The 25,721-nt window shown below is 41.2% G+C and overlaps 1 protein-coding gene across 1 annotated transcript; it reads left to right on the top strand.

Annotated features, from left to right (window-relative positions):
- Positions 1 to 12,291: 12,291 nt before the first annotated feature.
- LOC129858300 (fibroblast growth factor 18-like) lies at positions 12,292 to 25,510 on the top strand. The gene is made up of 5 exons (XM_055927449.1): positions 12,292 to 12,981; positions 13,142 to 13,178; positions 16,633 to 16,810; positions 18,915 to 19,021; positions 22,157 to 25,510. Exons 1-5 carry the CDS (start codon positions 12,950 to 12,952, stop codon positions 22,433 to 22,435), a joined length of 633 nt encoding a protein of 210 aa, XP_055783424.1. The 5' UTR covers positions 12,292 to 12,949; the 3' UTR covers positions 22,436 to 25,510.
- Positions 25,511 to 25,721: the final 211 nt, after the last annotated feature.

Below are 25,721 nucleotides of genomic sequence, written 5' to 3'. Positions count from 1 at the left end.
TTCTTTTGAGAAAACAAGGATCTATATTCCAGTAAGTGACAGGTTGGCACATCACCTAGATACAGCTAAATAAACAAACAAGAAAGAAAATCTATGGAACATGTCAAGCATTCATGGAGAGCTTTCAAAATGGAACTGGAACAATGAGTTAGCCTCAGGGGAAAAGTGATCATGTCGGTATGTTTATATTAGACAGAAAGGAAGCCCTCATTGTCATTGTCAGGGATGTATTTTCACAGTAACCACTTTGACAGTACTGTCTCTTGACAATAATTCCTTGGGTATACTTGTTACCTCCACAGATATGAACGTCTTTATAGACAGAAAGCGGACCAAATGATCTCTCAGTTCATCTTTTAGACTGCTAGATCTTGGCCAACACTACATACCCAGGAGTTATTTGGGAGTAGGGGTTATCCAGTAGGGGTTATCCAACTTCTAAAAACAGACGTTTGGAAGAGATCGTCTGATGGGGGGGGGGGGGGGGAGATGTGGAGGGGTTCATTGTCTCTTTCTGTAAGTGTCCCGGTCCAGTAAAATAAAGCGTTGGGTACAGCAATAGGCTGCGGTTATTAATACGAGGGGAGGCGCGCTTTGCTCGACAAGCACCAACACGCGGACGCATTACCTCCACGGCTGGCTATGGCAAAGATGTGCGCTGCATTCCTCTGCCCACAAACCCAGGTTTTTCTCTATCCAACAGAGCAGAGGAAGTAGTTGGGAGATGTCTCACTTTAGAGCAAGATAGTGAGTTCATGTGTATTTGTTGTGGACTTGTTCAGTAATGTCTGTGCTAACTTGTGTTTTTTTCCCTCTTTGGAGCTTGGATAGGAGTGCATGTGATGGACACATTTACCCTTAGCATGTATCCTCTGTCGTTTCATCAGCTTTTGCTCCAGACCTGCTGCTCTCTCTAGTGCTGAGCAATTAGAGCTTTTTGAGGTCGGTTTGTTTTTGGTTTCAATTGTTTTTTTCAACATTAAATCTATTATGAAATGATGACATTAAAATGATTTTAGAGGTTTATAATGGAAATTCCAAAGCCAAAACTAATGAACATTCAATTGCCAAAACATTCAAAATATTCCATAGTCATGTACACATTGGGTAGACATCAAAATAAAAATAGGAAATTACTATGAAATAATACAATATTTCAGTTCTCCATATTACTAGTTTTTTGTTGATGACTATTCTTTTTTATTCCTGAAGCCATCATCTCATCTCTGCTTAGGCAGTAGCAGTCAGCCAGCCAGGCCATCTACCGTTGTATCTCTGTGCTCCCCATACTGTACTGTCTTTAGTCATCCTATTTAGCTAGGCTAGCCTGCCGAAATACAATATGTTGTAGAGCTATCCGACGAAAACATTTGACTAGTTTCACCATTAGTAGTGACACACCCCAACATGTCCACCTCTGTAGACTTTGGCCCTAGAATGAGTGACCCTTCTATTGGTCATGTTGTGAATTCATGCAAATTATTAGAGTTAAAAAAACAAAAGCTATTAACGAACCCATAATAAGTAATATCATGTTGTGAGTGTTTAGAAGTACCCTACAACAGCTCTTTTGAGGATATTTTGTTGTAACTGCAATCTGCATGTGGTTACATAGAGTGTCACTGTTTTCTAATGCTAATAACTCCAACTGGAGTGAACACAGGCAAAGGTGATATATGCTCTGTAGAAAAGACTTCCAATTGAGAGCCCTCATTTTCCTCATAAAAGTCCCCTGTTGCTACCCCCCATTTCAGGCCGACCCCAGCACAAGGCTTGGGCTGTAAATTATTTAAGCAGACATTCGGCTAACATGTCTCACTCACAGCAGTGGAGTTGAATAAAGCAATTTGTCAATCCCCAAACACTTCCAAAAATATGATTATATCTGTAATGATTGCAGCCCTCGAGGTGTGAGGCAGTTTAGCACTTCAGATGTTGTCTCACTTCAACTGTAATGGAGGAACCTGTAATATTCAAAGAATGATGGGAGCTTATTTCAGCCAAAGCGTATCTGCTCTGGAAGCTCTTATCAAGATGAATTGAACTCATTTACAGCTAAACGGTGTGTGACAAGTGCTATATTTTGCTGCCTCACTTTGTGCCAATGTGATTGCTTCTGCACATTGTCTAAGGTACATGTGTCTGTCAACGCACAACCTCTGTAGTTTATATCACAAGGCAAAATATGAAAATACAGCCTATATCATACTAACAGAATCACCTGAACATGTTGAGTTGATCATTTATGTTGAGTACAGTGTTTTGAATATTCTTCTTCTGATATCTATTTTGGAAAACGCTTTTATTTAAATTGCTACATATTCATAGTATTATGTATTGTTTTGCAATGTACTGTATATGTTCAAATACATATTGTACTGTATATGTTCAAATACATATTGTTTATTAATATAGACACGTAGTTTACTCTCTTGTCCATAATCGTAAGTCAACATCACCTCGTTCGAACGGTTTGAAGTATAGCAGTCGCTTTTGCTCACAAAATCGAATCAAATCAAATGTGTCACGTGCTTCGTGAACAACAGGTATAGACTAACGGTGAAATGCTTACTTACAATGCAGATTGAAAGAAAATGGAGAAAAAATAGAAAAGTAATAATAAATTCACAATGAGTAACGATAACATGTCTATACACACGGGGTAGCTGTACTGAGTCGATGTGCAGGGGTACGAGGTAATTGAGGTAGATATGTACATATAACTAAGAATAAAGTGACTAGAGAACAGGATAGATAATAAACAGTAGCAGCAGCATTCAGTGCATTCTGAAAGTTTTCAGACCCCTTTACTTTTTCCACATTTTGTTACCTTACAGCCTTATTCTAAAATAGATTAAATACACATTTCCTCCTCAATCTACACATAATACACCATGATACACCATAGAAATGCATTCAAAATTAAAAACCAAAATACCTTATTTACATAATTATTCAGACCCTTTGCTATGAGACTCGAAATTGAGCTCGGGCCATCCTGTTTCCATTGATCATCTTTGAGATGTTTCTACAGCTTTATTGGAGTCCACCTGTGGTAATTTCAATTGATTGGAAATAATTTGGAAAGACATACACCTGTCTATAGAAGGTCCCACAGTTGACAGTGCATGTCAGAGCAAAAACCAAGCCATGAGGTCGAAGGAATTGTCCGTAGAGCTCCGAGGCAGGATTGTGTCTAGGTGCAGATCTGGTGAAGGGTACCAAAACATTTCTGCATCATTGAAGGTCCCCAAGAACACAGTGGCCTCCATCATTCTTAAATGGAAGAAGTTTGGAACCACCAAGACTCTTCCTAGAGCTGGCCGCCTGGCTAAACTGAGCAATCGGGGGAGAAAGGCCTTGGTCAGGGAGGTGACCAAGAACCTGATGGTCCCTCTGACAGAGCTCCAGAGTGGCTCTGTGGAGACGGGAGAACCTTCCAGAAGGACAACCATCTATGCATCACTCCACCAATCAGTCCTTTATGGTAGAGTGGCCAGATGGAAGCTACTCCTCAGTAAAAGGCACATGACAGCCCACTTGGAGTTTGCCAAAAGGCACCTAAACGACTCTCAGAGAAACACCCTGAGAAACAAGATTTTCTGGTCTGATGAAACCAAGATTTAACTCTTTGGCCTGAATGCCAAGCGTCACATCTGGAGGAAACCTGGCACCATCCCTACGGTGAAGCATGGGGGTGGCAGGATCATGCTGTGGGGATGTTTTTAAGCGGCAGGGACTGGGAGACTAGTCAGGATTGAGGGAAATATGAACGAAGCAAAATACAGAGAGATCCTTGATGAAAACTTGCTCCAGAGTACTCAGGACCTCAGACAGGGGCGAAGGTTCACCTTCCAACAGGGCAACGACCCTAAGCACACTGCCAAGACAACGCAGGAGTGGCTTCGGGACAAGTCTTTGAATGTCCATGAGTGGCCCAGCCAGAGCCTCGACTTGAACCCAATCGAACATCTCTGGAGAGGCCTGAAAATAGCTGTGCAGCGACACTCCCCACCCAACCTGACAGAGCTTGAGAGGATCTGCAGAGAAGAATGGGAGAAACTCCCCAAATACAGGTGTGCCAAGATTGTAGTTTCATACCCAAGAAGACTCGAGGCTGTAATTGCTGCCAAAGGTGCATCAACAAAGCACTGAGTAAAGGGTCTGAATACTTATGTAAATGTGATATTTACATTTTGGGGGGGATTGTGTGTAGATTGATGAGGGAAAAAACGATTTAATACATTTTAGAATAAGGTTGTAACGTAACAAAATGTGGATAAAGTCAAGGGGTCTGAATACTTTCTGAATTAACTGCATGTTTATTTTATTCTATTTATTTCACCTTTATTGAACCAGGTAGGCCAGTTGAGAACAAATTCTCATTTACAACTGCGACCTGGCCAAGATAAAGCAAAGCAGTGCGACACAAACAACACAGAGTTACACATGGAATAAACAAACGTACAGTCAATAACACAATAGAAAAGTCAATGGACGGTGTGTGCAAAGGAAGCAAGATTAGGGAGGTAAGGCAATACATAGGCCATAGTGGCAAAATAATTACAATTTAGCAATAAACACTGGAGGGATAGATGTGCAGAAGATGAATGTGCAAGTAGAGATACTGGGGTGCAAAGGAGCAAAAATAAATAAATAACAATATAGGGATGAGGTAGTTGGGTGGGCTATTTACAGATGGGCTATGTACAGGTGCAGTGATCTGTAAGCTGCTCTGACAGCTGATGCTTAAAGTTAGTGAGGGAGATATGAGTCTCCAGCTTCAGTGATTTTTGCAGATCGTTCCAGTCATTGGCAGCAGAGAACTGGAAAAGGAAAGGCTTTGGGGGTGACCAGTGAAATATACCTACTTGAGCATGTGCCACAGGTGGGTGCTGCTATGGTGACCAGTGAGATGAGATAAGGCAGGGTTTTACCTAGCAAAGACTTATAGATGACCTGGAGCCAGTGGGTTTGGCGACGAATATGAAGCAAGGGCCAGCCAACGAGAGCATACAGGTCACAGTGGTGGGTAGTATATGGGGCTTTGGTGACAAAACGGATGGCACTGTGATAGACTGCATTCAATTTGCTGAGTAAAGTGTTGGAGGCTATTTTGTAAATTACATCGCCGAAGTCAAGGATCGATCGGATAGTCAGTTTTACGAGGGCATGTTTGGCAGCATAAGTGAAGGATGCTTTGTTGCGAAATAGGAAGCCAATTCTAGATTTAATTTTGGATTGGAGATGCTTAATGTGAGTCTGAAAGGAGAGTTTACAGTCTAACCAGACACCTAGGTATTTGTAGTTGTTCACATATTCTAAGTCAGAACCGTCCAGAGTAGTGATGCTAGACGGGCTGGCAGCGATCGGTTGAAGAGCATGCATTTAGTTTTACTTGCATTTAAGAGCAGTTGTAGGCCACGGAAGGAGAGTTGTATGGCATTGAAGCTCGTCTGGTGGTGTGTTAACAGTGTCCAAAGAAGGGCCAGAAGTATACAGAATGGTGTCGTCTGCGTAGAGGTGGATCAGAGAATCACCAGCAGTGAGAGCGACTTCATTGATGTATACAGAGAAAAGAGTCGGCCCGAGAATTGAACCCTGTGGCACCCCCATAGAGACTGCCAGTGGTCCGGACAACAGAAAAACCTCAGATTTGAAACACTGAACTCTGTCTGAGAAGTATTTGGTGAACCAGGCGAGGCAGTCATTTGAGAAACCAAGGCTGTTGAGTCTGCCGATGAGAATGCGGTGATTGACAGAGTCGAAAGCCTTGGCCAGGTCGATGAAGACGGCTGCACAGTATTGTCTTTTATCGATGCCGGTTATGATATCATTTAGGACCTTGAGCGTGGCTGAGGTGCACCCATGACCAGCATGTGATTCATCAAAAAGTGCAAAAGGAGTCAATGCAGATTTGGTTAACTATAACTAACTATTTAGCAGTCTTATGGCTTCAGGGTAGAAGCTGTTCAAGGTCCTGTTGGTTCCAGACTTTGTGCATCTGTACCGCTTGCTGTGCGGTAGCAGAAAGAACAGTCTATGACTTGGGTGGCTGGAGTCTTTGACAATTTTCAGTGCCTTCCTCTGACACCGCCAGGTTTAGAGGTCCTGGATGGCAGGTAACTTGGCCCCAGTGATGTGCTGGGCTGTCCTCGCTAGCCTCTGTAGCGCTTTGTGGTCGAATGCCAAGCAGTTGCCATACCAAGTGGTGATGCTCTCAGTGGTGCAGGATGCTCTCAGTGGTGCAGCTGTATAACTTTTTGAGGATCTGAGGGCCCATGCCAAATCTTTTCAGCCTCCTAAGGGGGAATAGGCGTTGTCGTGCCCTAGACCAGCTTCACTACAGCAGGGTTTCAGCTGTGTAGTGCTAGGGCAAAAACTAAACATTCACCCAGGGGGGCCCCAGGACCGACTTTGGGAAACCCTACACTACAGCCCCCTCGATGTGAATTGGGGCGTGCTCGGCATGCACCTGGCTTCAAATGCGATTTTTGGACAGAACATGAACAAATTGTAGCATACGTGTAGCACTTTCTTTGACCAAAGGAAAGAATGTCCACTTTATGTGTTCTGAACACTAATTAAATAACGGTTCCCCAGACAACTCATCTAGCAGAGAGAACAGTTGCTGTTTGGCCCCACTTAACGTAGCATCTGCACCTTCACATTTTGCTAAGGTAGGAGACAATACAGATCTTCTTGCAAAGAATATTTGCCATTTTATTTATTTTTCAAATGATTGACTTATAACTGACAGCACCTAACACCCAGGTGTTCAACCTGGACTCAGGGGTAGACGTAACATAGTTAACATAAATCATTGACACTCCAATTAGTATGATATGTTATGTTTCATATGTTATGTATTACTTTGTGGATGTCCATCATCCATTTCTTATGATATGTTACAATATGTTACAAAATTTGCTAAATGTATGATAGGTTACAATTTCCAATTTGTTGTGGCTAATGTTAGCTAGGTGGCTAACGTTAGCTAGGCTAGGGGATCGGGTTAAGGTTAGGGTTAGCTAACATGCTAAGTAGTTAAAAAGTAGTACTAGTTGCAAAGTAGCTAATTAGCGAAAATGCTAACGTTTTCCGTGATGAGATTTGAACACGTAATCTTTGGGTTGCTAGACATTCATGTTGTATGCCTACCCATTGCCTTATGTAACCTTCTGTCTTGTGAAACCATACCAAATGTAACATATCATACTAATTTGTGTGTCCCAGATTTACATTTACTAAGTTACAAATAGTCTATGAGACCAGGCTAAGGTGTTATTTTGCTGCCTATTTAAGCGAAGTCAATTTATCTATTTTTGCAACACTGCTGTGCATAAATCTTGACATGCATGCATCACTTTGCCCATCATCGCAGTTAATATCATGATGCACATTAGTCAATATAACTAGTGTTTAGTGAGCTTTAGTGAGCAATAAAGGAAATCCATTGATGCAGATTTCACAGCTAAAATGTAGGTTATAACAGTGTTTTCCCTCAAAACGAAGAAACTCAAGCAACAGCAACAGAAACTCCAGAGGTGTCGACTAATCCAGTATTTTACAGTGGGTGGAGGTATCAGTCTGGACGCCTTTTTTTCATCTTCAATTCTACATCTGGAACGGAACATTTTTTCCTTCTGCAAATAACCTCTGCAGCAAAAAACCCAGACAGGTAGTTAGAGCTGATTGGTCATGGATGGATTTTTTTCCCCTCTCTCCTTCTCTCTCTTTTCCTCTCTACAAAGCCCAGAGGCTAGTATTTCACTGATTACAGAGTCCCCCCATTTGAATGGCCGTTTGTGTATTGTCAGAACAAAGGGGTGAGGAGGCTCTAAAGAGGTGCTAGACAGGGGAATGGATTGGGCTCAACCATTAGGCTGAGTGGAGTTGCAGGTTGAGGCTAGCTGCAGGGGCACCCTCCTGCGCTGAGGGGGGGGGGGGACTCCTACCTACCGTGGCTGCTGCTATCCCTAAGTAAAGCTACATGGCTAACGGGCGGTCCATCAGAAGGGGCATCTTATTGAACCCTAGTCACACAGATGACCTCGAGGAGTGAAGCGGGACTACTTTCTCAGGACCCACCATTACCTGAGGAAGTATACTCGCCCACCCCACAGTTTAATAGCAATTAGTTGGGTTGATCCATTTTGTTGACAGGTTTTGACCTTTAAACACTCACTAAATACTTTTCGCACGCTGACTTGACTTCAAATCAAAGTGTTTACCGCCTTAGGTGGGTTGACTAGGTCATGAGGTTGGAGGGCTGTGGTGTGGCATCGACACAGGGGTACAATCTCAGGAGATTATTTTTGGATGTGTTTTTAATTTGTTGTTGAAGTTCTAAAATGGTTACGCATTTATAGAAACGTATTTCACTGTATGCGCAGCTGTATAACATTTTTTTTAACATGCTTTCCAGTCTTCAAAACTGAAAGCTGGGTGTATGGTTTGAGTTAATGCACTCTGGCCAGGTTCTGCAAGATTTGCAGCAATGTTATCAGGGGCGCAACTTTGTTTTTAGAAGTGGCGGGGACATAATTGTATTATTTTTTTTTAAATCTAGTCGGATAAACACTCCAAACAGCCGACGCTCGGAGGCATCCGCATGGTCCTTAAGCACACCGTTGCCTCATTTTGTATCACATTCCAATGATAAACTGTGGGGGTGGGGGAAAAAATGCAATTTCAGAATGTGGGGTGGACCTGTCCCCCCCGTCCCCAGTGAAAGTTGCACCCCTGAATGTTATGCCACATTACCAACAACCAGCTCCTTGATTTGGTAATTACAGCAACCCAACAAACAATTAAGGGGTCATTTCATTTCGATGCAGAAAAACTTCAATGACGAAAAACTTCAAGAGCTGACAACAAATCAATCATATCACTCAGCATTGGTTTGAAAGCATAAATAAGCACCCAACATTAGCCTCTGCTGTCCAAGTGACTCTTAATATTCTGCCAAAGATACAAAATGGGTCAGAAAACTAGAAGTATGTGGCTCAAGGACCAGTGTTATGAAATGATTGTTTTTACTACATCATGGCACTTTTTGGCAGTTGTGTTTTTCACCATCCATTAACCTGGAGCCTGAGAGTAATTGTTCAGAATCATTAAGAGGAGTTTAGTGAGGCGTGAAAATACATCATGAAATTTATAACATGTGTTAACAACTAGTGACAAGTGAGCCATACTGTGTGTTGGTGGTTTTTGACAATTTAAGACCTCTGTTGAACTGAGAGGGGGAAATATCATCATTAGTGTACTGAAGCTAATGAATATGTTAATATGTTCTGCATGTATCGCGGTGCTCTGAGATGATTTGTCGAGGAGCAACAGTTTAATTATCACCTCACACTCACATTACCTCTTTCTCTCTCACACACACACACACTGTGGCCCCCAACTTCAAGGCACACTCACCCACACACACTGTGGCCGCCAACTTCAAGGCAAAACCTAGATGCCGTAAATGACTCCAAGCAAACAACGTGTGATGGGGGACAAATTACAAAATGCTTCCCTTTTCTTCAAGGCGACGCTTCAAGGCTCTCTCTCCTTCTCTTTCAGCGACACTCTTCTGGGCACTGTCTCCATCACCCTATTGCACAGCGAGGTGTCGCGACCCCGTGGTGACCTGCTCCTGACTAGCCAACGTTACGCCGCGGGACTCCGGGGGCCCAGGGCCAAAGAGCCAAGCCAACAGTGTGAAAGGGGCCGCCAATATACTAATGGGGTGGGGTTGATTCCTGGGAGATGAGAGGAAGAGGCTGTCCCCGCCTCTTCACACGCTCGTTGGGCTGTGACTTGGATTGAAAAGGGTCTGGACGGCTTATACGAGCCACTAGGCCCTCTTCGGCCGTCCCCTCACCTTGAAAATTCAATAGGATGCAGATGCCCCCCGAAACCCCCCATCCGATATGTTCGTGTCGGAGATGAAAGTGGGAAGCGAGGGGGAGAAAGGAGGTGGCGGGGGGGTTCTTGCACTAATGTAGTACATTGGGCTTCACTTACAGACACTGCCAAGTTCTTTTGTCAAGCTTAAAGGCCTGCTAGGTCCTTTGAACCCCTGGCTCACCGCCCTCGGATAGCTTTTTCCACCCCACCTTTTTTTCCTACCGTCAATGAGATATTCTCCACATTCCTGATGACCGTCTGGACACAGTCTCAGAAACATCTACTGGTAGTGGTGATGGTGGAAAGCCGCAATGCTTTTTGTAGCAAATTCTCATTCGCGGCTGTGGGGTTTAAACCAAGACCTTAAGCTTACCTGCTTGTTCCTTTCTTCACTCAGTCAGTTCAGTAGCTGTGGGTAACCTAATCCTAACTCTTGAGTTGCTGGCTTGACTGCCCATCTCCCCCTCCTCAGAGGGATTGAGACAGCTCCCCATTCATAAAGCTCAACTCTAGTCATTGTCAACCAGTAGGCCCAACCTTCCAACCAATACAATTCTCAATGGTTAGTCACATTTCTGACCAAACTTCATAGCCCCTTTGTGTAAATGCTAAATTGACTTTCCAAGAATAAATCTGACATAAGTCGTAGTTTGTGTGGCTTAATGTGACTGATTAGAGTCAACGGTCAATGTATCCAACCTCCTAGAATAAACTATGGAATGGAAGAGTTACTCCATGTGCCATACATATCTGCTGTAACGTGGTTCTACCGTGAAAATGTGCAGGTAAACAGTGTGCAGGAGCTTCTGTTGAAGCTTGCCACAAGTGTCACACAGGTGAGCACATCAAAGACACAGCTCTGTTCACCCTGTGCCATAGCTCTTCATTTATACTTTCAAGGCATTGTCACAAGCCTGTGCTTTAAAGGTGATGAGTGACTACTCAATGCTGGCTCCTTTGTGCAGTTTCGTAATTATTGTTTATTATGCCTGTGGTTTTAGTCACTTTTCAACCAGCTTCATTTTGGACTGCCAGCCAATGCTTCAAACATAGTCTTTTGTTGATTATAACTTACTTTGGATGTACACCAAATGGAAGCCCCAGGTCAATCTAATCATCAGATGTGCACACATTGTGTGTTTATTTAACGGTTCCTATCATAAATTATTATATTTTGTACAATTAGGGTTTTTGAATTTCGTCATTGGAGGATATTGTTTATTATTGGAGTTTGAAATCTGATAATACACATGCATTGTACATAGGTACAGAATTGAATAACATTTGTTGTAATAGCCTATTTTGGAATTATACTGATTCACACAGTTACCCTTGTTCTTACAAGCTAATCAAAGTGCAATCCACTATAGTTTCAATTGATACCACTAACTCTATAGGGACATTGAAACGCAATGAGGGTGGAATGCTGTAGATCCCGTTGTAATAGGACAATAAATGAAAATCACACAATGGTCCTAAGTGGCGGGAGGGATGTGGGGTCATTCCACTGCGAGTTCAGAGGGCCTCGTAAACACATTCACACCTCTCTTTCATTTAAATGCGGGATAAGTTATAGCACATTATTGAAAAATCGAGTTCCACAACAACCTGCATTTCAATGCTGTCTGGGAGAGCTAAACCCAATCCACAAACGACGTGGTCTCCAATATAACCACAAAACAAGGGAAGCCGAAAAGTGTCCTTGTGTTCTGAAAATACGACTCACACACTCTTTCTCAACTCTAGACAAAGGTAATACAACAAAACATCAGCAAATATATATCTAATATCAATAAATATAAAGAACTAATTAGTGATGGTTACGCCATTAATAATATTGGAAAATAATATGGGGGGAAAAACTGATTTATGAATCATAGAAAATGTGATTAAATTTTTTTGGTGAGAAATCCAGTAGGTCTATTCTCCCAAGTAGGGGTGGCAGGTAGGCTAGCGATTGAATTGGGTCAGTAACCAAAAGGTCGCTGGTTCGAATCACTGAACCGACTAGGTGAAAAATCTCTCGATGTACACCTGAGCAAGGCACTTAAATCGCTCTGGATAAGAGCGTCTGCTAAATGACTAAAATGTAAAGTAGCCTAGGCTATTTTTGTGAACTTGAAATAAGCCTAACCCTGTATTTAAGGAAATATCCCTTATCGAATTGCTCCAAATAAAATGTATATACAGTTTCTAAAATGTTGAAAACAAGTCATCCATTCGTGAGTCCTTCCTTCTAGCCTACCAACTCCCTCCCAAGCACCATCATTTATGACTAGAGGAAAACATTCTCCAAACTGATGGTCTCTCAAAAATTACCCTATCAGGTGCACACCGAGGACAAGTTTCCACCCACCAACAACAAAAAAACTCACTGTGCCCAAATCCTTAGCCGCAGACACTCTACTGACAGGCATTAAACCATCGCCCCTGCTACGAAGGTCTTCGGCTGCGTTTGATTCAGATGTAATAGTTATACTCTCTGGATATCACTGAAGTTTTATCACAATTTGAGGTATACCCCATAACTTAAAAAAAAAAAAAAATATTCATTTTACGCACTTGTCCCCTTTTGCCCTTTTTCCAATGTGGAGTCGGAAGATTAACATGATCCATGCAAAGTGTAGATATCCCCAGGTACGCACGGAATTGAAATACATCTGATCTTTGGAGCAGCACCTTTGGGAGCAAAGCGCAATGGATTTTTAAACAAGGGGAAATATACTAAGCAATGGTTGCAAATTGAATATTTCCGCGCCCAGCAAGATACCACGGTCTACACAGCCGGTGAGAGCGGAGCGAGGAGATTTGGAGGGGGACAAGAAACAATAGGCTATATTTTTTCCTCTGGATCATTTTTTTTTTTACATGGAAGCACCTAATGTTGCATTCAGTGACATTGTTGCACTCCAGTTGTTTATCATTACACTGGGATTCAAAGGCACCTCCGGAATTGTTCGCATAGTTTAAGGACGCTGGCGGGTCTATCCTCTACTTCTCTCAGGGCTTTAAAATTGTGGAAACAGGTGTATTTCAGCAAGTCAACATGTCTCTTCTGCCTTCGAGGTTCATATACCTGTAAGGATTCCATCTTTCTATTCCTTTCGTTTCTCAAAACACGTACATTCTTACCAATAGAAGTCGCTAAAAGCTAGTTACTACCCTTGTCACCCATTTAGGCTATAGTGTTTATATTTAATGTTATTGCTTGCGATTAACCCCATCCTTCTCTCTCCAGGTGTTTACATTTTCTGGTCCTCTATTTCCAGCTCCAGGTAGGTTGATTCGATTGTTCAGTTTTTGGACAGTGTGTGTGTCTGTGTGTGATTTTGCGGCACCCATTCTGGATTTATTATGAACAAATCGTTATCATATAATTGGATACTTGCAAACTGGAAAATACGGTGGTTAGGCGCGCTGGTTCTTTTTCTGAGCTTTGTCTTTTTACTTTTTAATATGACTTTAATTACATAAGATTAACACAATTCCCTAATTAAAGTTGTATTGTTCATTTAATAAAAATACAAGCATAGTAACTCTACCCTTGTTTAAATATGACATTTATGGTAAGGAAATAGTAATGTAGAAGAAACGACCCCACTGCGCACCTTACTCTAATGAACGAGGAGTCCTCGAGTGCATCAGATAAGCGCACAGCGCACCATTGCGCCAGGCAACCAGCGTTGAGGCATGGAAAAAACTGACATGTAGCCTGAAGAAATTTAAAGACATTTAGATCAGGATCATTTGCGATTTTGATCATTTTCAGTGTCGTGGATCTATTCGGTAATAATATAAACTCCACGAATCGCGCGCCTTTTACGCATGCGATTGATTTGTTAAATTGGTTGTCTGTAGCCTACCTTTCATGCAAAACTCAAGTCAATATCGACATGATGTATTATTATGTAAAGTAATATTCTGCACGGTGTTAGATTCAATTTCTTAACTGTAGCTTAATATGAACAATTAATGTATTTCCGTTTTAGGCATGCTTGTAGGCTATTGGTTATTTTTTGTTCATGATATGTGACATATGAACATGAATGTAAAACATCTAGACATTTGACATTATGTATTTGGTTTAAATGAATGTCAGATATAAAGGGTCGTTAGGAAACCACCATGTTATATTGCTGGATGCAGTAAGAAGCAGTGGTTAGCCCACATCCTGCTTCCATGCCTCTGTTGTTGGGGTTAGTTTTATAGTCTAGTCAGTATCATATACCGAGTTGATACCAATCAAACCTCTCCAGGGTTACAGAGAACTACGAGAATTGTTTCACGTTTTTCACCCTGTCTTCAATTTAAAGCATATGTGAAAATGTAAAAAAACATTGCTTCTATTTATACAGGGCTAAGTAATTACATACAATGCACCCAATCCTTTCCCCTCTGATTGACGTGATAAGATGTCATAAAATCTAGTTTGAATCGTAAAAAATACTTTGGATTTCAAAAAAACAACACTCATGCCAACCTAATTATTGATGGAGAGGCCAATCCATCCAATGAGGCAGCAATAGATGAAGACGGAGAGTAGAATCCCCCTTTTACCTCTTGGATTTCACATCTCTGTCAGAGACACCACATCTCTGTCAGAGATGTTCCTTAATAAATGTGTCAAGGGATCATGATTATAAAACCTGGCATTCCCATTTCATAATAAAAGTGGACATTTTACAAAGACACCACTAAAAAACAAGACACAACTGGGCAATGTGAGGGTTTGTGCTCTGATTGTTCCAAAGGAATTGGAACAAACAATGCTAAAGTGTTACTGTCTGATTTCTCCCCTGTCCTAGATAGTAATAGAATACTAGTGTTTAAATTCTGATATAGTTCTTACTTTGTATGACTAATTGCTTCTGTAATGAAGATGTAGGCCAGAAGGAAGTCTCATGGAGGCTTTGCTGAAGACAAAACCCTCTAGATAGACCAATACAATTATGTAGCACAACCTTGATGGCAGGTAGACTGTGTTATGCAGATAGTAAAGCATATCTGAGATGCAAGGGGACTAAGCTTCCCAGTGAAGATGGTGCCAGACGTTTTGAAGTTTCAACCATATCCATTTTCGGGCCGTCTTTGAAAAGGGAGACTGGCTCGATAAAAAATGTTGTCGATTGCATTAACCTCAGCCCTCTGCAGAGGCTTGCCTTTTTTCCTCCATGTGAAATGCAACTGTCTACAAAACAAACCTTTATGTTTGTTTAGAGATGGAGAGATTTGGCACAAATCCCTCAGCAGTAGTTATCCCCCCCCCCAAAAAATGTTTTAGTTCATGCTGGCTTGGTGGTTAGCTTTTGGGGCGGGGGGGATAGTATGACGATGTCCTTCTAGGTTGTGGAGAGTTATGGATGCTCTATTTAGATGCTCTATTGGTTTTGAATGCTCTTTTGGTGTTGTAGAGGTTCTATTGGATGCTCTATTGGTTTTGAATGCTCTTTTGGTGTTGTTTAGATGCTCTATTGGTTTTGAATGCTCTTTTGGTGTTGTAGAGGCTATATCGGATGCTCTATTATATGAACTTATGAGGTGTATCATAATAACTGTTAATGTTCCTCCCCTCTAAACATTGACTCAATTCAAAGAAAGTTTGATAAAGATATTTAAATAAGATTTGCTTATTGATTAAGATGCATGTTTTCTTGAGGCAAATTACTTTCTTTGAGTTGAATATTAAAAAGTGACATACAATTGTTTCATATTTTGATTCATATACTTGCGACAGTATTTCCAAAACTAACTGTGTTATGTAGTTCCTTTAATGTTTGCTGACACCAATTTTTTACTGAGAACAGCCATAACGTGGCTTCAAACAACTGGGATTTGTATTCAGATCAGTGGTTTGTCTTCCCCTTTTGTATTAAAGATTTGTTCTACCCTGAGCATATTTCCCCACTCATTCACTAAATGTCATTTATTTGCTGAGGTTAAAATAACAAGGAGTTGGAGAATGTAATGTGTATATAATTAGCCACCTGAGAGAAGCTACATAAAAGGCCATTACTATGTAATTACCACATGATACAGCTGGGGAACAGGATCTTGGCGTGAATTGAGATTTCAGGGGTTTTGAAAGTGTACATTTTCCTTCCCATCCACATATGGGGTTGGGTGACAGGGCGCTCAGGCTGCATGTATTTGGATGTGTTGTCGAAGTCAGCTATTAAAAAAAAAAAAAAAAAAAGTAGTCCCTTAGGCAACTTGTAAGTGCAGAACAGACCTTTGCATTCATTCTAACGGCGTGAAACATTTGAATAGGGGAGTTTATGTTACGAGATGCTCCCTCCTAGTGTGTTTTTATGGTACGAGCTGCCTCTCGCCATTGCATCCACATCTCCACTGTGATTTATAGGCCTTACTGTGGGCCCTAGGGCAGATATATTTTTGATGATAGTGTAACAGGTCTGAATGCTTCAGGTGTATAATTGCTAGTGGCTTGCTTGCTTGTGGAAATGGAATACTGGTTTCTCAATATGGCCCCAGGCAAATAGTAAATAGCTGCCTCAATACAAAGACATGCAATAATAATGAAGCACGTAGCATGTTGCGCTTTTGTTCTCTTCAGCTTCTGCAGTATGTGCCCTTTGAATTTGTTCGCAATGCCGCACAGTTAGATCAGCTTACAACATCCAAGCAGAGCAACATCCAAGCAGAGCTTCATGACAGAGTACCTAGTAAAAGCTGCTCCATGAACACCCGTGTCATGTCTTTCTCCTCCAGGAATCACAACAGAGCTCAGCTGATTTTAGGATCTATATCGAGAACCACACGCGGAACCCGGACGACCTGAGCCGGAAGCAGATCCGCATCTACCAATTGTACAGCCGCACCACGGGCAAGCACGTCCAGATCCTGGGCAAGAAGGTCAACGCCAACGGAGACGATGGGGGCAAGTACGGTACGGGAGAATTCCTGTGCACTTCACTTACAGACACTTGAGCCAGTTCCCCTCATCAATGGTCTTTACTGTGGGAATTATCCCATGTGAACCAGGATTCATTGGACCTATTTTGGACCGCTACTGGTCAGAGTTGGGGTTACATTTCTAACTAGTGAACTTTGACCCTAACTCCGTTACTTACTGATTGCTTGGTTAAGCCATTAAGATGATGAATAGTGTGGGAATTTGAGGCTGTAAGCATGTCTGCCACTGATAAAGCGTGGCTAGATGTATATATTGTCTTCATTCAGCTGTGTTCCTTCCACTGTTCTGGTCAGTGACCATACTGAGGTGGGAATACAGCTGATTGTTGTCATGGGAAGTAATTCTGCGTGATGCCTGGCATAGTGGTTTCCAAGTCTACAGAGGGTATATCAGTTTCTACATTCACTACAGTTTCTACAGTCACTGTGTGCATGGCACATATTCTATTCAAAGTCGGACGGTGGTCTAGGTGCGTTTGTATGGGAGTGCTTGCCTGTTTGCGCTCACATGTATGATTTGCCAACAAACAGTCAGTCGGCTGTAATGTTGCCGGCTCGAGTCGACCTCACTGTTGTGTCGACTGTGTTCAGTCACAGATATGCTGAGGCGAGGTTTCCTCTCGTTGCTTGTTAGAGCTTGAGTGGAAGCAGATTCAATGTTTCCCATGAAGACTTGCCAACCCTGCCCCCTCAGCCCCAGTACCTGGCACCTGTGAACTCCCTGACACTGATTTAACAGGAGGCTTGGGAAGACACTCTTCTCTCATCTCTGCACTAATCCTCACTCAGTCATAACAGCAACCGCACAATGGAGGGTCAGAAAGCACGGCTGAGAAATGGAGCCGCAGCTACAACAAGGTCAGCTACCCCACACATACACGCGGATAAGAGGGAGTTATAATTCTCCTCAGGCAGGAGTGCTTGCCATCAAGAAATGTGGTATATATACGTGTCACATGCAATCCCACATAATTGATGTCACCATTTGTCCTGCTAGGATAGCATCTTATATCTATATCTAAATGCATGGGTATTTGTAAAAAATTGTTAAAATCCACGTCAGTGCTGGTACATGTTTTTTAAAGGAAGTTGTTGCACCTGTAGTTTCCAGTTGCACTCGCACAAGTCCGCCCTCGGCACAGTCGTTTGAGAGCCAGCACTGAAAATGCTGTGGGGCTTCTATAGCTTGGCTACAGTGAGCAACACTAAACTAAAACCACTGAAAATGCTGTGGGGCTTCTATAGCTTGGCTACAGTGAGCAACACTAAACTAAAACCACTTCAAGCCAGGCTATCACAGTACAGCTTGCTTTTTACCTTTGTAGTATGAAAGGGATGGAAGAGGGTCAGTTAAGTGGGGACTTGTGGCGCTCTCTGTCCCAGCTTCTCCAACTCCTCTCAGGAGCTCTATTGTATTTCTCAAACCAGGCCTCCTGTGAATTCAGAGAAGTCTCACCACTGTCATGTTATCCTCATTTCTCCCTGGTTGAGAGGGATGTCTTCTTCCCTCTCTCTCTCTCAACGTCAGTTCTCAGACGAGTTTCCCACTCCCCTTCCCATCCAAGATTGTTTAAAGGGACAATTTTGGAGATGCCCCTCCCCACACCTCCTGGCTGAATAGTGCCACTGAATAGACCAGTGTGTTAAACAGATGGATCATCTTTAACTTTTTGATTGAGTGAGCACAGACTAAAGAGAACCTGAAACCTAATCCTGAGGGCGCGTAACCCCTCCAGAATGTTTGGCAGATCTCTTGCCCGCGAGGAGCGAACAGAAACAAAGCTGACCCCACAGGGGTGAAGGTTGTGACAGAGCAAAGGAAGCCGCTGGTGTGCTTGTTTAGAATGGATCATTTCAAATGTAACGGCAGCTTACCATTTTGTTTTGGCACATATGTTGTTGTGTAAATTGTATCACTGCAGGAAGATGATACTGCATTGGTTTCTACCTCTCTGGGGTTTATAGTAAATTATCAAACAAATGTTTTATCGGTTAAAACTGTTCATGGACTGTATCAACTGAATGCATGTAAGTGTTTGAAAATAATTATCAAGTTGTGTTTCTCTTTCACCCTCTAGCTCTTCTTATTGTTGAGACGGAAACCTTTGGGAGCCATATTCGAATAAAAGGGAAGGAGAGTGGGCATTACATCTGTATGAACAAGAATGGCAAAATAGTTGGAAAGGTAGGAAAGAGGTTGTCACTCTCTTGCCAGAGAACGAGGAAAATCTAACTCAATGAAATACAATTGGGCCTATTCTATTTTCTTGTGTTTTCTAGTGATAATAACAGAGAACACCTAAAGAGACACCCCAGTGTGCACATTACTATACCCAACCATAGAAACATGGTTTTATGTGTGATTAAGTTCCCTTTTTAGCAACACTAAGACATTCATAATAATACACATTAATGTATGAAGAATCTACAGGTAACTGCCCAAATAATGGAAACACTTGAGTAAATGAGGGATATAAAGTATGTTGAAAGCAGGTGCTTCCACACAGGTGTGGTTCCTGAGTTAATTAAGCAATTAACATCCCATCATGCTTAGGGTCATGTATAAAAATGCTGGGAAGACCGTTATTTTGGTTACCATGACAATGCCCCAATCCACAGGGCACGAGTGGTCACTGAATGATTTGATGAGCATGATAATAATGTAAACCATGGCCGTGTCAGTCACCAGATCTCAACTCATTTGAACACTAACGGGAGATTCTGGAGCGGTGCCTGAGACAGCGTTATCCACCACCATCAACAAAACACCAAATTATGGAATTTATTGTGGAAAAATAGTGTCACATCCCTCCAATAGAGTTCCAGACACTTGAATAATTTATGCCCAGGTGAAGCTGTTCTGGCTTGTGGTGGCCCAATGCTCTATTAAGACATTTTATGTTGGTGTTTCCTTTATTTTGGCAGTTACCTGAATGTTCACTTGCGTAACATACAAGCCATAATGGAAAGTGCTCACTCAGTATACCCCTGATTAAAAACCCTTTGATAAGTAACCCGTGCCTTTCTTTTGACACTTCATCAGTCAATTATAGACTGCAATCCTCACAATGATCACAATGCTTTGAAAGTCTAATGCCCACATAGGAGGGACGCCATTGCAATTATACCTCTTGTTCACCAGGTGGCGCCATGTAAAATAGCAGCATGTACACTCCCCTCTGTATTTGTTTGGACAGTGAAGCTAGAATTATACATTTGGTCCAACACTACAGCATTTTGGATTTGAGACCAAATGTGTTATATGAGGGGACGTTACTGAATTACTGAATGTCACCTTTTATTTGAGGGTATTTTCATACTTATCTGTTTTACCGTTTAGAATTTAAATCACTTTATATATCGAGCCCCCCCATTTGAAAAAGTTTTTGTTCATAAGTATTTGGACAAATTAACTTATAGTGTATTGAAGTAGTCACAAGTTTAGTATTTGGTCCCATATTCCTAGCACGCAATGACTACTTCAAGCTTGTGACTTTACAAACTCGTTGGATGCATTTGCAGTTTGTTTCAGTTTCGGATTATATTTTGCCCAATAGTACCTGAATGGTAAATAATGTTTTGTGTCATTTTGGAGTCACTTTTATTGTAAATAAGAACAGAAGATGTTTCTGAAAACTTCTACATTAATGTGGATGCTACCATGATTACGGATAATCCTGAATGAATCCTGAATAATGATAAATGACAGAGGCATAAAGATCATACCCTCAAGACACACGAATCTCTCACCATTACCAATAACAGGGGAGGTTAGCATTTTTGGGGTGGTATGATCTTTGTTCATCATCACTCATCATGATTCATTCATGATCATAATCATGGGAGCATCCACATTAATGTAGAAGTGTTCAGAAACATATTCTATTCTTATTTACAGTAAAAGCGACTCCAAAAGGATACATTATTCACCATTCAGTTCCTATTGGGCAAAAGATAATCTGAAACACAACCAAAACAAGCTGCAAATGCATCCAACAAGTTTGTAGAGTCACAAGCTTAATGTAGTCATTGAATATGGGACCAAATACGGAACTTTTGACTACATTAATACAAGTGCATTTTGTCAAAATACTTATGACATCTTAAAATGGGGGGTCTAGATATATAAAGTGCTTTTATTTCTAAATAGTAAAACAGATATGTATGTAAATACCCTGAAATAAAAGGTGACATTCTGTACTGTTGCCTCATATAAAACTTTAAGGGCTCTATTGAATAAGATCCGCTTTACCCAACATCTGCATCGTGGTTGTTTTGGCAGTGTCGGAGGTGGAACTGCTTTACAACTGACAAATCCACAAGTGGCTCCTGGCATCATACCTAAAGCGGACATTGCCATTGGCTACACGAAGTTGCATTAAAGGGATACGTCAGGATTTTGAAAATGAGGCCCTTTACTTCCCCAGAGTCAGATGAACCTATGGATACCATTTTTATGTCTCTGTGTCCAGTATGAAGGAAGTTAGAGGTAGTTTCGCAAGCCAATGCTAACTAGCGTTAGAGCAATGGCTGGAAGTCTATGGGTCCCATAGACTTCCAATCATTGCGCTAACGCTAGTTAGCATTGGCTCAAGAAACTACCTCTAATTTCCTTCACATTGGACATAGAGACATAAACATGGTATCCACGAGTTCATCTGACCGAAATCCCGAAGTATCCCTTTAAGAGAAATCTCATGCAGCCTTGTTTACAAGTTAGAACACAGGATTGTGACATGTGATCTACACCTCCATTAGGCTGATGGAAATCCTAATTATTTTGTCTAATGATTTTCAATTTGGGCGTAATTATTTCTTTATAGCCTACACTTTCTCGTTCTGAACTTCCAACACAAGCGGGACTGGTGTGGCTCCATGACAATGATCAAGAGCAGCTGCTCACAGATTTGACAGCTCCAACACAGTTACACCTCAGACACAGCCAAACCAGCTATGCGGGTGTCGGTTATCGCCGGTTAACGCTTGATCTGATTGAGTCTTGCTTCACTGTCTAAATACATACATAGGGGAGTGTACATCACAAAAAAAGTATTATTCTTTTTAAACAGACACATAGCTTAAACTTACAAGTGCAAGGTGTGAAATGTCCAGTAACGTTTCTGTGTCCTTAAAAGAGCTATACCTCAAATGCAACTGTAGTAGTTCCATCTCTTTCTGGCTTATATGACATACAGCAATGTTCTTTGGTAGTAGGTAAAGTAGATTTCCTTGATGTTTTGCCATTGTGGAAGGCGGAAGTCATTGTTTCACAGTGTTAGAAACCAGGTGCTAAGTGTCTAACGTGTTGTTTTCTTTGCAGCTCAATGGGAGGAACCAGGAGTGCGTCTTCGTGGAAGAATTCTTGGAGAACAACTACACAGCTCTCGTGTCAGCCAAGTACAAAGGCTGGTACCTGGGCTTCAACAGGAAGGGGAGGCCCAAAAAAGGATCGCGGACCACACAAACACAACAGGAAGTGCATTTCATGAAACGCCACCCAAAGGGTAAGGTGGATCCACTGGAAGAGTTTCGTTTCACTACAGTAACTAAGCGGACACGAAGGGCACGCCGCCTAAAACACAACCCCAAAACAAACTGATTGTCCAATGGACAGCACACGCACTGTTGTTTCAAAGGCCATGTAAAGCTTGTTGCCTTAAAACCCCTTAAAGACTTATGTAAAAAGAACGACGACAAAAAAGAAAAAAAAAATCAGAGGTTTTATTTTTATATTTCAGGAACATTGAACATCTCCCAACTGTTGGATGTTTCTGGGTAATTGTTATAATGTGTCTGTTATTTTATTTATACTGGATAAACTAAGGACGACAAAGGACCCTTATCGCCACCATCTTCTGCTCCTTTGAATTGCAAACTGAAGGCATCCTTCTGACAATGAGGGTGGAAGCATGAGTTTATAAATGTTATAAAAATCATCCACTAGATTTTATTGGAATACCTGTCAGTTTTGTTTGTGTTACCCCAGACAACATGGATCCCATATTTTCCACTGGAATCGGGACGCCATGGAGACGAAATAGAGAGAGGTGACAATGGCAGGTGAAACAGTTTACCTAGATAACTGCGTAGCTTTGAGTGCAACATGTGACAGTGCCCCCTCTCTCTCCCTCAACTCCCCCTCTGTTGATACCTTCTGACTCGTGGACTACTCTGGATGGAATGCGCTGAACACGTTGTGCACAGTGTGATTTCTTTGACATTTTGGTGTGCAACCTATGATTCAGCTGAACACAACATGCTTTGACTAGCCAGACTTCAGACAGACGGGGTTGTAGTTTTGTTTAACCTGAGTTGATGTGGCTCAGAAGTTAACTGAGACAGAAACACGGACACTGTTAAAATGGGAAATGTAATATCCCACCTTTTGCCTTACTTTCCTTAGTGTGGTAGAATGGTTGAAAAAGACTAATGAATACTGGACAGCTTCTCAAACATTGCCGTACAAGTATATGAGGTTATCTTATATACATATATTTTGACACAGAGCAAGCTATCTGGTATTATTACCATCTGCATCCACCAATTTACCCTGCTTTTCATAGGCCTACAACCAAAAGGTGGATTGTATCACTGGTTGTTCATGGTGCACCCAAGCACCCATGTTCAAAGAGACATCCCCAAAACTCTTCATCTCTAACATTGTGTTCAATCAAGCCAGTTATATTGTCGAGAGCACTGAATTGTTATAATGCGTACTAGGAAAGGTATATATTCATCCTACCCACTATCTCCGTATTGTCAGACCTAACTCTTAAACCCTGAGAACCATACAACGATAAATATGCTTATTTTGGATTCGGGGAACAGGTTGCGGCCATCACTAGACCTGGCAACCAGAGGAGTTGTGTTCCCTACAGAACAATGTTGACCATTTTACCAGTGACGACAAAGTTCAGCCTCTATTCCTGGGTACAGCTGTAGTAGCCTATATATTTGTCTACCACCTGACAGGTTTTGTATGAGATGCTACTAACAACATGACACATTTATGAATTTTTAAAATGTATGCAAAAATAATTTTATGACTATTATAAGATATTTATTGCCTTTCTTTGTAAATACAATGTGATGAATTTATTTGGCCTCTGTTAATAAAATGAGGACTATATTTAAAAAAGGTATTCTATGTGTTTATAGTTGTGGGGCAAATACTGTACATGTGCCTTTTCTCTCCTAGATATTGGGGTTATATAAATTCACTGGTAACTACTTTCCCATAGAACTTTAGACTAATGTTGTAGCTATCACTTGGTCAGACATTGAGTACATTCCCTTCTCTGCATACTGCCAAGGTATGCATTTTCATATACAAACCTTAAAGCGTGAAGGCTTCTTGTAACAGCAGTAGATTTCTATGTTGAGAAAGGTTGCATTGCGGAATCATTGGAAGAGCTAATCTAAGGATTGGAAATGTGTGTTAATGGCTGACAAGTTCACTATAACCTAACCGTGAACTTTGACGGTACATTAGCTGGTCCATGCTAAGACGTTCTCCAACAGATCTTAGATGTTAGTAGTTACCTCTCATCACCTCTTTAATATTTGAATATAATTGATGTTTTAGGAATACTGCATGTACTGACTGTAAGGCAATTTTATCTACAAGGAACAAAAGTATTATTATTGTTTTTTTTGTTGGTCCACATGATACAAATATACATTTTTGTTAATCTAACATCTGAGTTAAGATGTGGGTTTGCAGACAGTGCCCGCATAACCTTTCACATCACGCAAATTGCAATCATAACTGGTATGTCCTAAACTTATAAAATCTGAGATAAATTGCTTGGAATGTTATGTGGACATCAAAGTCAAGGCTGAAAACCAGGATAAAGGGAGTTTGGTATCATTGAAATTGTGGAAATATAGAGAGATATTTTAGCATTTTGGTGTAGCCAGTGCACTGATGGGCTCCTTACTGGCTCAACTAAATCAAGAAAGAGGACATTTTGCCATGAGTCCATAACAGTTGAAAGACAAGGAATGTTGAGAAAATAGCAGAGAGTTCTCTGCTGTGAACAGTCTGCTATTCTGTATTTCCACACAGGTCTTTTATTAGAAATGCTATGACTGAACATTGTGTTACTTTAATACAAATGATAATACTTTTATACAAAATGTTGTAAGCCTCTTTTTGGCACAAAGGTTTGAGACATTTTTCCTCCTTAAAAACAGGATGAAGGAATGTGGAAAAGCATGTCTTATAATGTTGTGTGCTGGAATGGTGTTTACAGTAACCGTCAGACTGAAAAATGGCAGTTTTGAACAAAAAACATATTTTGTTTAAGTTCCTACTGATGTTATCAGACACCCAGTAGGCTAGCCACCTAGCTAGCCCAGATGAAGACTCTATTCCTTAATTGGATTTAGATGTCTTATACATGTCTCATACTCTGTCTGCTTTTAAAAGTACTGTTTTGTATGTGACATGAACATTTTCCACACCAGAACTCAAAGAAACTAGTATTCCATTCACGCATGTATGTCTTTTAGGGATGCTCAGTCATGCTTTGCGGTTTCTCATAGCACCTTTTATTTCATGTATGGTACTTGTACACTTTCATTACGGAATCCCTTAACAGGTTCATGACCAGGGCTGGTGATTTGTCAATTTAGTATATCAAAATACAAATATTGTGCTTGTGCAAATGACTTACAGGGTAGTAATAATAAAATAATGATATGCATATTAATAATGTCCTTCAACAATCTACACTGAACAAAAATATAAATGCAACAATTTCTGACTGAATTACAGTTCATATGAGGAAATCAGTCAATATAAACACATTCATTAGGATCTTATCTATGGATTTCACATGACTGCAAATACAGATATGCATCTGTTGTTCACAGGTACCTTT

Source organism: Salvelinus fontinalis, chromosome 6 (genome assembly GCF_029448725.1).
Source record: "Salvelinus fontinalis isolate EN_2023a chromosome 6, ASM2944872v1, whole genome shotgun sequence".
In the NCBI taxonomy this organism is placed as follows: Eukaryota; Metazoa; Chordata; class Actinopteri; order Salmoniformes; family Salmonidae; genus Salvelinus; species Salvelinus fontinalis.
Note: the sequence above shows the minus strand (reverse complement) of the source record. Positions and strands in the feature narration are given on the sequence as shown.